The sequence below is a fragment of the Triticum aestivum genome, chromosome 7A (assembly GCF_018294505.1).
Source record: "Triticum aestivum cultivar Chinese Spring chromosome 7A, IWGSC CS RefSeq v2.1, whole genome shotgun sequence".
Classification (NCBI taxonomy): domain Eukaryota; kingdom Viridiplantae; phylum Streptophyta; class Magnoliopsida; order Poales; family Poaceae; genus Triticum; species Triticum aestivum.
Genome location: NC_057812.1, coordinates 86,709,745 through 86,724,540, shown reverse-complemented (window position 1 = coordinate 86,724,540; position 14,796 = coordinate 86,709,745). Strand labels below are relative to the sequence as shown.

The window sequence follows — 14,796 nt, the reverse complement described above, 5'->3', positions numbered from 1 at the left end:
ATCCAACGCAAGCTCAAGAGGTAGCAGGGAGCAGAGCAGCAATCACATCACCTGGCCCGTTACTCCATGTATGTATAACCTTCCTCCTTGGATGTTCATGAAGCGGAAGTTCATTATGATGCCAATTCTCATCCAAGGCCCTAAGCAACCCGGCAACGACATTGATGTGTTCCTAAGGCCATTAGTTGAAGAACTTTTATAGCTGTGGAATGGAAACGGTGTACATACGTGGGATGAGCACAAACAGGAGGAATTTAACCTGCACGCGTTGCTGCTTGTAACCATCAAAGATTGGCCCGCTCTCAGTAACCTTTCAGGACAGACAAACATGGGATACCACGCATGCACGCACTGTTTAGAAGAAACTGAAAGTATATACCTGGACAAATGCAGGAAGAATGTGTACCTGGGCCATCGTTGATTTCTTTCGACCAACCATCAATGTAGAAAGAAAGGCAAGCATTTCAAAGGCGAGGCAGATCACCGGAAGAAGCCCGCCATGCGTACCGGTGATCACGTACTTGCTATGGTCAAGGATTTACACGTCATCTTTGGAAATGGTCCCGGCGGATTAGTTGTTCCGAATAACGCTGAGGGACACGCACCCATGTGGAAGAAGAAATCTATATTTTGGGACCTACCCTACTGGAAAGACCTAGAGGTCCGCTCTTCAATCGACGTGATGCACGTCACGAAGAACCTTTGCGTGAACCTGCTAGGCTTCTTGGGCGTGTATGGGAAGACAAAAGATACACCTAAGGCATGGGAGGACCTGCAACTTTTGCACGAAAAAGATGACATGCCTCCGAAGCAGTATAAAGGTCCTGCCAGCTACGCTCTTACGAAAGAAGAGAAAGAAATCTTCTTTGAATGCCTGCTCAGATGAAGGTCACGACTGGCTTCTCGTTGAATATAAAGGGAATAATAAATATGCCAGAGAAAAAGTTCCAGAACCTAAAGTCTCATGACTGCCATGTGATTATGACGCAATTGCTTCCGGTTGCATTGAGGGGGCTTCTACCGGAAAACGTCTGATTAGCCATTGTGAAGCTATGTGCATTCCTCAATGCAATCTCTCAGAAGGTGATCGATCCAGAAATCATACCAAGGTTAAGGAGTGATGTGGCACAATGTCTTGTCAGTTTCGAGCTGGTGTTCCCACCATCCTTCTTCAATAACATGACGCACGTCCTAGTTTATCTAGTCGATGAGATTGTCATTCTGGGGCCCGTATTTCTACACAATATGATCCCCTTTGAGAGGTTCATGGGAGTCCTAAAGAAATATGTCCGTAACCATGCTAGGCCAGATGGAAGCATCTCCATGGGCCATCAAACAGAGGATGTTATTGGGTTTTGTGTTGACTTCATTCCTGGCCTTAAGAAGATAGGTCTCCCTAAATCGCGGTATGAGGGGAGACTGACTGGAAAATGCACGCTGGGAGGGGCCTCAATAATATGCAGGGACGGATATTCTTGGTCTCAAGCACACTACACAGTTCTACAGAACTCTACCTTGGTGACCCCGTATGTCGATTAACACAAGAACAGTCTGCGCTCCAAACACCCGGAGCAGTGCGACGACTGGATTACATGTGAACACATCATGACTTTCAACAGTTTGTTGGAAACACGTCTCAAAGGTGACAACAATGTTTCTGATGAGCTGTACTTGTTGTCCAGGGGACCATCTTTGACTGTATTAACTTACAAAGGATACGAGATAAATGGAATACATTTTACACGATCTCCCAAGATCAAAATAGCACCAACCAAAACAGCGGTGTCCGCTTTGATTCAGCAACCGAGAGGGGAAAGGACACATATTATGGTTACATAGTGGACATATGGTAACTTGACTACGGACATGATTTTAAGGTCCCTTTGTTTAAGTGCAAATGTGTCAATCTGTCAGGAGGCGGGGTACAAGTAGACCCACAGTACGGAATGACAACAGTGGATCTCAACAATCTTGCGTATGCACACGAACCGTTCGTCCTAGCCAATGATGTGGCACAGGTTATCTATGTGAAGGACATGTCTACCAAACCGAGAAAAAGAAAAGACAAGGAAGTGAATACATCATACGATGAGCCAAAGCGCCACATAGTTCTTTCAGGAAAAAGGGACATCGTGGGAGTGGAGGGCAACACAGACATGTTTGAAGATTATGAAAAGTTTCATGAAATTCCTCCCTTCAAAGTCAAGGCTGACCCAAGCATCCTGATAAAAGATGAAGATTATCCATGGTTACGGCACAATAAGCAAATGACACAAGCGAAGAAAAAGTGAAGACTTTCTCCCGCAACTATTATGATGATAGCATGCCAACTTTGTAACAGACGAGTATGATACCATTGTCCGTTTTCTACATGCACATGCTATGTGGGTGAAATTATGATACCATGCCAACTTTCAACTTTTTCAGAGTTCATTTGAAATGCTTTCATGTCTTATGGTTCGGCCCTCGTAATACCATTATTCAAATTTTAACTATTCAAATTTGAAAACTAATGGCACTAATAGAAAGTTTATAATTTTTTCTAAAACTAATGGCATTAACAAAAAGTTTATAATTTTTCTGACCTAAAAGCAAAAAGAATTAAAAATTAAAGCAAAAAACAAAAGAAAATAAATAATGCAAAAAACAAAACAAAAAAACTAGAAAAAAACTATTTTTATAGTAAAGTTAATCACAAACTTGTGATTCACACAAATTTCAAAGAATTTAAATTTTAACTACTTAAATTTGAAAACTAATGGCACTAAGAGAAAGTTTATAAGTTTTCTAAAACTAATGGCACTAACAGAAAGTTTATAATTTTGCTGACCTAAAAGAAAAAAGAATTAAAAAAAGCAAAAACAAAAGAAAATAAATAATGCAAAAAACAAAACAAAAAATGGAAAAAAAACTATTTTTATAGTAAAGTTAATCACAAACTTGTGATTCACACAAATTTCAAAGAATTCAAATTTTAACTATTCAAATTTAAAAACTAATGGCACTAATAGAAAGTTTACAATTTTTCTGACCTAAAAGCAAAAAGAATTTAAAAATAAAGCAAGTACAAAAGAAAATAAATAATGCAAAAAACAAAACAAAAAACTGGAAAAAAATATAAAAAACTGCCACCTATTGGGCCACCAAGGCCTGAATACGACTAGAAAACCAACCTAGGCCAGGATTCAGGCCCGCAGAAGGCCCAATAGGCCCACAGACAGCATGGTGTGAGATTAAGCCCATAAGCCTGCATTTGAGAGGAGCTCGAGAGGGCAGCCGCAGTGGGGCTTATAAACCACTCCGAGCCCCTCTCAACTAGCGAGATCGGACTAAACTTTTGGCCGCGGGCAGCGCAACGCCTTTGGTCCTGGTTGGTACCACCAACCGGGACTAAATGGGCATTGGTCCCGGTTCGTGGCACCAACCGGGACCAATGCTCCTCGCCCCTGGCCCATGACCATTAGTCCTGGTTTATGCCACAAACCGAGACAAAAGGGTTGGTCCTCGTTGCCGGCAGAGTTTAGTCCCACCTCGCAAACCGAAGGGGGCTCACACCGGTTTATAAGCCCTTCCCTCTTTGCCTTGTTGAGCTCCTCTCAAAATGAAAATAGATGCCCTTATAGAGAAAAGTTTAACCTAAATTCAGAGTGAATTTCTCTGAAATTCATAGAAATTTACTATGAAATTAGGTTGAATTTTCTCTATAAGCGCATCTATGCTCATTTTTTAGTAAGTTACACACAAATTTCGAAGATTTCAAATTTTAACTATTCAACTTTGAAAACTAATGGCACTAACAAAAAGTTTATAATTTTTATAAAACTAATGGCACTAACAGAAAGTTTATAATTTTGCTAACCTAAAAGCAAAAGGAATTAAAAATTAAAGCAAAAAACAAAAGAAAATAAATAATGCAAAAAACAAAACAAAAAACAGGGAAAAACTATTTTTATAGTAAAGTTAATCACAAACTTGTGATTCACACAAATTTCAAACAATTCAAATTTGAAAACTAATGGCACTAACAGAAAATTTATAATTTTTCTGACCTAAAAGCAAAAAGAATTAAAAAATAAAGCAAAAAACAAAAGAAAATAAATAATGCAAAAAAAACTGAAAAAAAACTATTTTTATAGTAAAGTTAATCACAAACTTGTGAATTCACACAAATATCAAAGAATTCAAATTTAACTATTCAAATTCGAAAACTAATGGCACTAACAGAAAGTTTATAATTTTTCTAAATCTAATGGCACTAACAGAAAGTTTATAATTTTGCTAACCTAAAAGCAAAAAAGAATTAAAAATTAAAGCAAAAAAGGAAATAAATAATGCAAAAGCCAAAACAAAAAACTAAAAAAACTATTTTTATAGTAAAGTTAATCAGAAACTTGTGATTCACACAAATTTCAAAGAATTCAAATTTGAAAACTAATGGCACTAACAGAAATTTTATAATTTTTTTGACCTAAAAGCAATAAGAATTAAAAAATAAAGCAAGAAACAAAAGAAAATAAATAATGCAAAACAAAAACAAAAAAACTGGAAAAAAGAAAAATAGCAACATTAAGTATTTTGTTGTAAGTAGAAACAAAATAAAATAAATAAAGCAACAAAGAAAACAAAAGAACAAAAAAAGTGCCACCTACTGGGCCCCCACGGCCTGAATACGACTAGAAATCCTACCATGGGTCAGGATTCAGGCCCGCAGGAGGCCCAGTAGGCCCATAGGTAGATAAAGTGACTTTAGGCCCGTAAGCCTGCCTTTAAGGGGAGCTCGAAGTGGTCAGCGCAGCAGCGCTTATAAACCATTGTCGAAGCCTCTCGGCTAGCGAGGTGGGACTAAACATCCCACCGCACCGCGGTAGTTCCAGCACAAGGCCTTTGATTTTGGTTGGTACCACCAACCGGGACTAAAGGGGTGCATTGGTACCGGTTCGTGGCATCAATCGGGACCAATGCCACCCTTTAGTCTCGGTTGGTGCTACCAACCGGGACCAAAGGCCGCCGCTTCCCGCCCTTTGGGCTGCTGAAAAGAGGCCTTTGGTCCCGGTTGGTGCCACCAACCGGGACTAAAGGGTGGCATTGGTCCCGGTTGGTGCCACGAACCGGGACCAATGCTCTCAGTATATAAGAAAGCACTTGGCGTTTTTCAGACATCATATGCATCAGTTCACCCAACGACGCCGCCAGGCTGCCCGATCGAGCTCGCCCCGTCGCCGCCGTCGCCGCCCTCTGCTGCCTCCTCGACGCCGTCGCCGCCCCGCCCCGAGCACGCCGCCGGCGGCCCGCCCCGACCACACCGCGCGCCCCTGCCCCGACCTCGTCGTTGTCGCCCCAGCTGCCCCGCGCCGCCGTCGCCTCTGCCTCGCGCGCCCTGCCCCGACCACACGCTGTCGTCGCCCTGCCCCGACCACGCCGCCGTCGCCTCTGCCTCGCCCTGCCCCAACCACGCCGTGACTCATCCATTTGGTCAGGGCCGGCACCGCCCCCCTCTTCCTCCCTGTTTTTTGCATATATATATATATAGATGTTTTTTTCCTGATTATATGTATATGTATGAGTATATGTATGTGTGTATATCTGTTTATATGTCCTTTTTTTAGATTTTCTGTTTTTTGCATTTTTATAAAAATGTATATATGTATGTATATATGTTCTCTGTATATATATATATATATATATATATATATATATATATATATATATATATATATATATATATATATATATGTTCATGTATATATGCAAAAGATAGATTTTTAGAAAATTAGGATTTTTTTCTGTTCATATAATTTTTTGGTGATATTATTTGTTGTAAATATGCAAATGTTTGTATATTCATATGAACAATGAATTAGGCAAAACCTTATTTTAAAAGAATGAGAGGAAAAAGGAAGCAATACTACTTTTATTTTTGAACATTATTTTAAAAAAAGCAAGCAATACTACTTCATGTATTTTTAAGAAGGAAGAAGAAGAAAAAGAATGAGAGGAAAAAGGAAATAAGAAGAGAAATAAAGGAGAAGAAGAGGAGAGGAAGAAGAGGAGAAATAAATAAGAAAAGGAAAAAAGAAGAAAAAAAGAGGAGAAGAAGAGAAAATAGAGTGTTCTATTTTTTTCTTCTTCTCCTCTATTCCTTTCTTCTTCTCCTCTTTTTATTTCTTTTTCGTCTTCTTATTTTTTATCGGATATGTCATTGTTGATATACCCCGTGTCCCGATAACTTCAACACGAGGGGGGGGGGGGTTCGACCTACCCCCTCCCCGATAATATTATTTTTCCATGTATGTATGCAAAAGTTACATTTTTAGAGAAGTTTTATATATCTAGCTAGGAAAGGAAGAAGAAGAAAAAGAATGAGAGGAAAAAGGAAAATAAGAAGAGGAAGAAAGGAGAAGAAGAGGAGAGGAAGAAGAGGAGAAATAAATAAGAAGAAGAAAAAAGAAGAAAAAGAAGAGGAGAAGAAGAAAGGAATAGAGGAGAAGAAGAAAAAAATAGAACACTCTATTTTCTCTTCTTCTCCTCTATTTCTTTCTTCTTCTCCTCTTCTTTTTCTTTTTTTCTTCAATCTTCTCCTCTATTAATATCTTCTTCTCCTCTTTTTATTTCTTCTTCGTCTTCTTATTTTTTATTGGATATGTCGTTGTTGATACACCCCGTGTCCCGATAACTTCAACATGAGGGGGGGGGGGTGTTCGACCTACCCCCTCCCCGATAATATTATTTTCCCATGTATGTATGCAAAAGTTACATTTTTAGAAAAGTTTTATATATCAAGCTAGGAAATGAAGAAGAAGAAAAAGAATAAGAGGAAAAAGGAAAATAAGAAGAGGAAGAAAGGAGAAGAAGAGGAGAGGAAGAAGAGGAGAAATAAATAAGAAGAAGAAAAAAGAAGAAAAAGAAGAGGAGAAGAAGAAAGGAATAGAGGAGAAGAAGAAGAAAAATAGAATATTCGATTTTCTCTTCTTCTCCTCTATTTCTTTCTTCTTCTCCTCTTTTTTGTCTTCTTTTTTTCTTCAATCTTCTCCTCTATTAATATCTTCTTCTCCTCTTTTTATTTATTCTTCGTCTTCTTATTTTTTATCAGATATGTCGTTGTCGATATACCCCATGTCTCGATAACTTCAACACGAGGGGGGGTTCGACCTACCCTCTCCCCGATAACATTATTTTCCCATGTATGTATGTCATCGTTGTCGATATAACCCCCTCCCGGATAACTTCGACCGTGATAACTTATACCACGGGAGCACCCCCCGGCCCTCTTGCTCGACCAAAACTCTCGAGGACACCCAAACCCTAGAAAAAAACAATGTCGGTCTCCTACCCCCTCCCGCCGCGCCCCTACCCTTGAAGCGTTGCCGAGGCCACCCCAAACCCGGAATAAGCTAGGTCTACATTTTCCACTAATATATCCACATGCTATCATGTTTGTGTAATAATTGCCATGTTGTAATATTTGCAGAAACAATGGAGTTCGGATGAGGCAAGGAACAAGAACAGGTGTTGGGGGACATAATCTTAGCCGGAGGTGATGTCATGTCGTATCTTAACGACAATGATGGTCTAGAAGCAGAACAGGGTGAAGAAGAAGCAGGCTACGATGATCGAAGAATGGAGGAGGAAAGACATGATTATGATGGCTCCGGTGACCCAATGCTGGTGCAAGACGGAGCCCGTGGTGACGGCTTCGGTGACCAAACAGAGTCCGGCCAGGTAAATATATTAGTTAAGCCTGTGATGACTAGCTAACTGATGCATTCATTGTTTTGGTATGTACACATATTAGTTAACTCTCGTCTAATTCTTCTTTTTTCTAGCCCTCCGGATCGAGCACAACTTCGGTAAAGAGACGAGGCCCGAAGAAAAAGTTGCGCTTGGATGAAAGGTTTGAGATCATAAAAATCGCGCGCGATGGCATGCCGATTGAACCCATCCGGACAAAGGAAGCATGTGATGCTCAGTGCGGGGTTCTTGTTAGGGACAAGATCCCGATCAGCATCCAGCAATGGTGTAAGCCTAAGAACGAAGACCCTGAGGTGTCTTATGTCAATGATATGCAGAAAGATGATCTTTGGACTGAGCTGAAGGCAAATTTCACCCAACCGCCAGAGGAGGATCCGAAGAAGCCAGTTAAAGAGCAATTAATCAAGTCTCATGCTCTTAAGGAGATGGAAGACCTATTCAGGAGGTGGAAGAATGAGCTGAAAACGTTTGTCGACAAAGAAGAGACACCAAAATTCATCGGCAGATATGAGAAGATCAGAGATCACTGGCCCGCATTTGTGGCCTACAAGACATCGGAAAAGAGTAAGAAGATGTCGGTGACAAACAAGAAAAATGCTGCAAAGAAGAAGCTTCACCATCGCACGGGGTCAGGTGGCTTCCTCAAAGCCCGGCCTAAGTGGGCCAAGGCTGAGAATGATCTGCTTGATAAAGGGATCGAACCAGAGACAATGAACTGGCTAGACCGTTGCTGGACTTGGTTCTTCGGGGCTGGCGGAACCTTGGACCCTGTATCAGGGAAATGCGTTTGGACGGACGAGCAAATGAACATACCAGTCAAGAAGCTAAAGCACTATATCGATGCAGCACAGCAAGGGACATTCGTTCCAGACAGAGAGAATGACGAGCTCACAATGGCCCTCAAGAATCCTGAGCACCCTGGACGAACACGAGGCATGCCAGGCTCCGTTCCGTGGAATGCTGGTTTTCCAGACGCGGGCGGTTACAACTGCCAGGAGAGGAGGAAAAAAGTGGAGCATGCCCAAATTCAGGCGCTGCACGCAAGGGTACAAGCGATAGAGGAACGAGAAGCAAATCGCAGCAAGTGACCTACCGAAGCTTCCCCCGAAGCTACCCCACCATCTCAGCGGAGAAGCAGCGTGGCTTCCACCGAGCTGCTTCAGCCGAAGCATGTCTTGACGGCTCCTGCCAGCTATCCCGTGGATGCTATCATGGAGTCTCAAAATTGCCACCTTATGACGCAATGGATGAATTTGAAGGTCAAGTCGGCTGTTGGCTCTGTTTTTCCTACTGAACCCGGCGCAACTTTTCACTGCCGGCCGATTCCAGAAGGATATGCGGATGAAATAACGGAGGGATTTGAGGACCTCCAGCTTGACCACCCTACCGGTGAATGGGAAGACTCGGCTGGGTTCTGCTCTGAAGACTCCATGCCTATGGTGGAAGGAGCTCATCAACCTTCCGAACTGGATGCCTCCGCCTCCTCCTCCGGCGAGTCAGGGCACTCCGCCTCCTCCACCGCCTCCTTCTCCGGCGAGTCAGGGCACTCCGCCTCCTCCACCGCCTCCTCCTCCGGTGAGTGACGATCAGGGCACTCGGCCTCCTTCTCCGGCGCGTGGCGGCACTCCGCCTCCTTCTCCGCCTGCGCCGGCGCGCCCGAGCAGCCAGCCTCCTCCTTCTCCGCCTCGTCAGCAAGGGCGGAAGAGACCCGCCGCTGCTCCGGCTGCTCCGACGCGTCGTAGTCCTTCTCCTTCGCCTCGTAAGCAAGGAAAGAAGACAGCCGCAGCCGCTCCGTCTGCTCTGCCAGCGTCTAGCGGTACAGCTAGAGGCGGGAGGAAATACAGATTCGGCCCTTCTCTGAAGACTCCAGAGAAGTTACCATACGAGAGGACCTCGGAGGAGAACGCCAAGATCGCGCGAGCCAAAGTGAGGAACTTCTTTGAAGGGGTGAAAGCAAAGAAACATCCACCTCCGGAGGAGAAGGTAGATCCGGTGAAAGCGAAGCGCACTCTGGCTGCCCTGAAAAACCAGCAAAGTCTCCGCCGAAAGGCAACTATGACCGCATTATTTCAAAGTCATTTGTCGAAGTGGAGCGGTTGGGAAGTACTGTCAGTGATCAAATGTTAAAAGAACGACGAGCTGGGGAAAAAATTCCCCAGCTTGGCGAGCAAGCGAACCAATCGTGCCCCCCGCTCAATGTGCCTACTAATGATCCGAGGATGGCGCCCGGTTATAGCAATCTTGGAGATTACCTGCCCGACGATGTACGTTATGAGTTCTTGGAGGTGGAGGAACACAAATACGAGTACGGGAAGCCTCTCGTCAAAGATGAAAGATCTATAACAATGATGATGCGAAGATTCCATGATTGGTATATGAAAACCTGCAAAGAGTCTGGGAGGAGGAATACTTTGACGCTGAGAGTTAGAGAGGAGCATGACCTCGTTGGAATTGAACTGTTGAATGTTTCATTTGAGGAGTTCTTCCAGTTTTTCAATCAAAAGGCCCTCGATAAAGCAACAGTCACTTGCTACCGTCTGTAAGTAGTACTACTTCTGTCATTAAGTCTCTCTATATAGGTCAACTCTTTCATTACATGTATTTATAATTATCCTCACTATATTATGCAGATTGAAGATCGCCGAATTGAAGAAAAGACAAATCGGTGATATTGGGTTCATTAACAAAAATCTCATAGATGCAACTGAGGTCAAATATCGTCCAAAGATACCGAGGCCAACTTGCTACGATCGTTGGTAATAAATGAAAACAAAGATATAATACTCTTTCCTTACAACTTCAAGTGAGTGTTATTGTCTTGTGCATATTCGGTTTCCCTTATTAGTCCAGGTTATAGTAATGTAATTGATGAGTTATGCATGCGTGCGCAGGTTCCACTATATTCTCCTAGAGATTAAGCTTGAGTAGGGACTAGTAACCGTCTTAGACTCGAGATGAAAAGATCCCCAGGACTATGCGGACATGACTCAAATGCTCGAGAAGTAAGTTAAATCGATCATTATCCACCATATCAGCAACTTTGTTCATTTCCTGATATCAAGTAATTGTTTTCTTTGTCTGGCAGGGTTTGGAGAAAATTCACCAAAAAAGCTCCGGGACTGCCGAAGAAGCTGCAATTTAGACACCCGAAAGTAAGTAGTGTAGTAACATGTTCCACGCATCTCCTAGTGATTCAAGCGCTAGTTTCATCAATACCATTTGACATGCTTACTTATCAGTTTGATTGACCTCTATTTCTTGTAAAATGGTTGTGGCAGGAACAAGGGAATGATTTTTGTGGATACTAAGTTTGCGAGTCCATCCGCCACACGACTTGTGAACGGGGCTACTCTGATGAACAATATGAAGTGCGTAAGCAATAATATTCACAATTTTATTTTATTACCATCATTTGTGTTGAGTTTCATTTATTCATATATATATATATATATATATATATGTATGTATGTATGTATGTATTGACCCTCTTGTTCAAATTAGATGTTTCGGATGCGGGATGATCGAACTCCTAGCACCAGATCGTATGCGAGCAATTCAAGAGGAATTGGCGGCATTCTTCCTTGACCACGTGATCGCTGAAGACGGAGAATACTATATGGACCCTGTGTTCATATATAATTAGGACATTAATTACATTGTAAGAGATAATTATTGTATATATGTAGCCGGTAGTGTCGGATAGATATACGAGAACTTGTTGTTCGACCAATTTCTCGGAGAAGGAGAGGTGGTCGATATCACTTCTCTCTGTATGCATATGTTCATGACGATCTTCTGTTTCCTTCATTTTCTTACTAGCTAGCGTGTCTGGTCCTCTCTATATATACGTATATATAGCGTTGACCAAGCACGGACATAAGAGAGGACACTTCTCTCTATTAATTAGCTAGCTAACACAATAATATATGAAACACCTAAATTAAACCCCTAACACCCCCCTTTAAAAAAACAAAACCCCAGCCCCTGAAATGCTGACGCGTGGATGTCTATTGGTCCCGCTTGGTGCCACCAACCGGGACCAAAGGCCCTCCTGCCTGGGTTCGGCACACCGGCCACGTGAAGGCCCATCTGTCCCGATTCGTGTAAGAACCGGGACTAAAGGGTTAGGACATTAGTAACGACCTTTTAGTCCCGGTTCACAAACCGGGACAAAAGACCCTTACCAACCGGGACGAATGGGGTTTTTTCTACTAGTGCATGGCAGAATGACACTCCTAATTAAAATAGCACAACGGGGAGGAAGGAAGCTGCTTGATGGATTGGGTCTGAATCGGCCGACGAGTAGTGTATGGGGTACGTTGGAGCTTGTGTTACTATACTCAGCTGCTTGCCGAGCTTTGAGCCGCGTCGTGGGTGGTTGGCTGCCGCGGCAAAGGCAACGTTGACGATCAACGACGCCGCCTCGGGTCAAGGCGCCGAAACTGCGGGTTCACACAACGTTCTGGGCTCTGGCCAAGCAGCCAAGTGTTCTCTAGTGGAGTAATCCAAATCCATGTTGGCTTGTGGGAAAGTATTCTAATGATCCATCACTGGCAACTGAGCAGGTAAGGGATCATCCGTGACCGTGATCTAGTCCTGATCTCGTCGATTCATGGGCCATAGGCTAATAGATATGTGCCGTCCAAAACAATATGATATGAAGAACGAACTGGCTCAATTTGGTCAAGCGGCGTGGTGAGGGGCGACGGTCGACCCTATAAATCCGTGCACCGGAGGCGTTCCTCATCATTCAACACTCTTGTAAAGCGCCACCACTCACTTTGCAGAAATACTATCGTCTCACGATTACCTTACGATCGACCTTAGCTAAGTACTGCTCGAGTAGTACGATGCCAGGAGGAGATGAACCAGTTTTCGGAGGTAGGGAGGCGTTTGCAGGTGCAGGCAAGGGAGGGAATGGTGGTGCTGCTGGGCGAGCGATCGGAGGTAGGGGAGGGAATGGTGTTGGGTCCAGGGGACCTGCAGCCGTGGGTGCAGGCGTAGGAGGACAGTACCAGTTCCAAGTAGGAGGTGGCGGAGCCAGGCCAGCTGCAGGCGGAGGAGCAGCCAGACGACAGTTCCCGGTGGGCGGGTACGGTGGCGGAGCCAGGCCAGTGGCAGGCGGAGGAGGGTTTGTAGGTGCGGGCGGAGGACAGTTCCCGGTGGGAGGGAGCGGTGGTGGACGCATGGGAGCTGCAGCCGTGAGAGCGTTCGCAGGTGCCCTCGGAGGACCGATCCCAGCAGGATTGTTGTACGGTGGTGGAGTCCAGGGAGCTGGAGCCGTGGGAGAGTTTGGAGCGGCTAGGGGAGGAGGGTTCAGAAGGAACGCCGATGATATTCTGCCCGCTGTGTTCTACCGAGGAATTATGCGAGGGTCGGAGATTTGTGGCGTGGTCCGCCGGTGGAGTCCAACACTCAGGCGACCACTGGGTCTGGGACTGGCAGCAGGCCAACCTCTACTACGACGAACTCACAATCTTTTTCTGCAGCTCAGGCGTCGAATTCACAATCACAAACAAGGTTTGCTCATCATTCCCTACCTTCCTTTGAGGATCAGCATCCCTCTCTGTCTCTTTTCTTGCTATTTTACACTTAGCTTTATCTGTCCAATCGTTGTGCGTTGACAGCGTGAATTATGACAAGACGAATCCCTATCGGCAGCTGCTTCAACTGCACCAGCCCAACCCTCCTCCGCAGCTGACACCACGGCGGCAACAACGGTCTGCTCGTGCTCTGGCTTCTCTATTTTCTTTCAGAATGCTCTACTGTAGGTTAATTTTCTAGACGTTTAGCTTGTGCGTTGTCTAACTTTCTATCCTGTCATGCTGCGTGAATTAGTTGAACAGTGACAACGATGCCGTGAACCGGGAGCTAAATGCAGCGCGTGGCCGACGATAAGGACCAAGACAGGAAAGCAATGCAAACATGGCGCCAAGAGACTAAACAATGTATCTTTGTGTATCTGTTTGATGCGACATTATTTGAGTTAATAAAAGGGGAAAAACTTATCTTCAACCGGCTGATGCGCGCACGAGCGTCCGCCGCTTGCCTAGCCGTTAGATCAATCCTGATCAAGCAGCCACGCTGGCAACAAGGTAGTCCCGCACGACGAGTCGTTTTCTTGCAATAAGGGTTTGTTTCAGCTGATTTCTGCAACACAGGACTAGTTTCAGAAAGAAAGGAAAAACGATTCAGTGGTGAAGGTTTTTTTTTTCTGCAACTGGGTCTTGTTTCAAAAGATTTCTGCAACATATCTATTGTTTCAGAAAGAAAGGAATTGTTTCTATTGTGAATGTTTTTTTCTGCAACAAGGGTCTTGTTTCAGAAACATAGCCCGAGTTGCAGCGCCGCACGAGCGCCCGACGATAGAGAGTAAGTGGTCAGATATTGCAACATGAGGCATGTTTTGAAAACATAGCTCTGGTTGCAAAAAACGCCGAAGAAGCGTCGGGTGTGAGAGGTCGCCGCTGTCGTGCTCGATTGGAGCTAGCAATTGCTCGCGGGGCTGAGATGGAGGAGGAGCAGCAACTCCGGCCAGCACGACAAGGACTACTTCCCTGGTGCGCCGGTGGCAGCGATTGGGCGGTGGTGGCGACTGCCACCGCGCTGGGCAAAGCTGTGGCAGGACGACGGTGAGGGGATTCTGTTTCCGAAACTGAGCGGCTGTTGCAGGAAGTAGGGAGATGGTCACGCACGTGCGATGGTTAGATCAGATAGCTGTCAGGGCGCTCATCCAACGGTGCTCCATGCAGCGGATGTTTTTAATACATCCGCCGGGAGACGCGTAGCGGTGCCCTAATAAAAGTGCTCTTTATCATAAAAAATATATGTACCCGGTGGTGTAGGACAGATATTTCCTTTTGTCTTGCGGTGTGCGTGGAGAGCGTTTAATCTGTACACTTAGTTCGGCTTTTAATTAGTCCATACACTACTACCTGTAATGGTTTTTATCAACTAGTAAATATAAAAAGAAATGAGGGCAGCTTCAAAACCCTCAAAGCTCCGACATATGTTTGAATTGTGGTGTCCGGATCACTTTTGTCAACT

General features: G+C 44.3%; 1 protein-coding gene across 2 annotated transcripts; it reads left to right on the top strand.

Moving 5' to 3' along the window:
- Positions 1 to 12,514: 12,514 nt before the first annotated feature.
- On the top strand, positions 12,515 to 14,387 carry LOC123154517 (glycine-rich cell wall structural protein 1.8). 2 transcript variants are annotated; one of them, XR_006476885.1, is made up of 3 exons: positions 12,515 to 13,269; positions 13,377 to 13,469; positions 13,588 to 14,387. XR_006476885.1 is itself a non-coding variant. In XM_044573224.1 (2 exons), the coding sequence occupies exons 1-2, from the start codon at positions 12,600 to 12,602 to the stop codon at positions 13,379 to 13,381; spliced, it is 675 nt and encodes a 224-aa protein (XP_044429159.1). In that variant the 5' UTR covers positions 12,515 to 12,599; the 3' UTR covers positions 13,382 to 14,369. The 2 variants fall into 2 exon arrangements, 1 of the variants encoding a protein (XP_044429159.1); XM_044573224.1 differs by having other exon boundaries at positions 13,377 to 14,369.
- The last annotated feature ends 409 nt before the right edge of the window (positions 14,388 to 14,796 follow it).

What these genes read in the sequence shown, in the direction of transcription:
- LOC123154517 (XM_044573224.1), top strand. Translation starts at nt 12,600, where the DNA reads ATGCCAGGAGGAGATGAACCAGTTTTCGGAGGTAGGGAGGCGTTTGCA.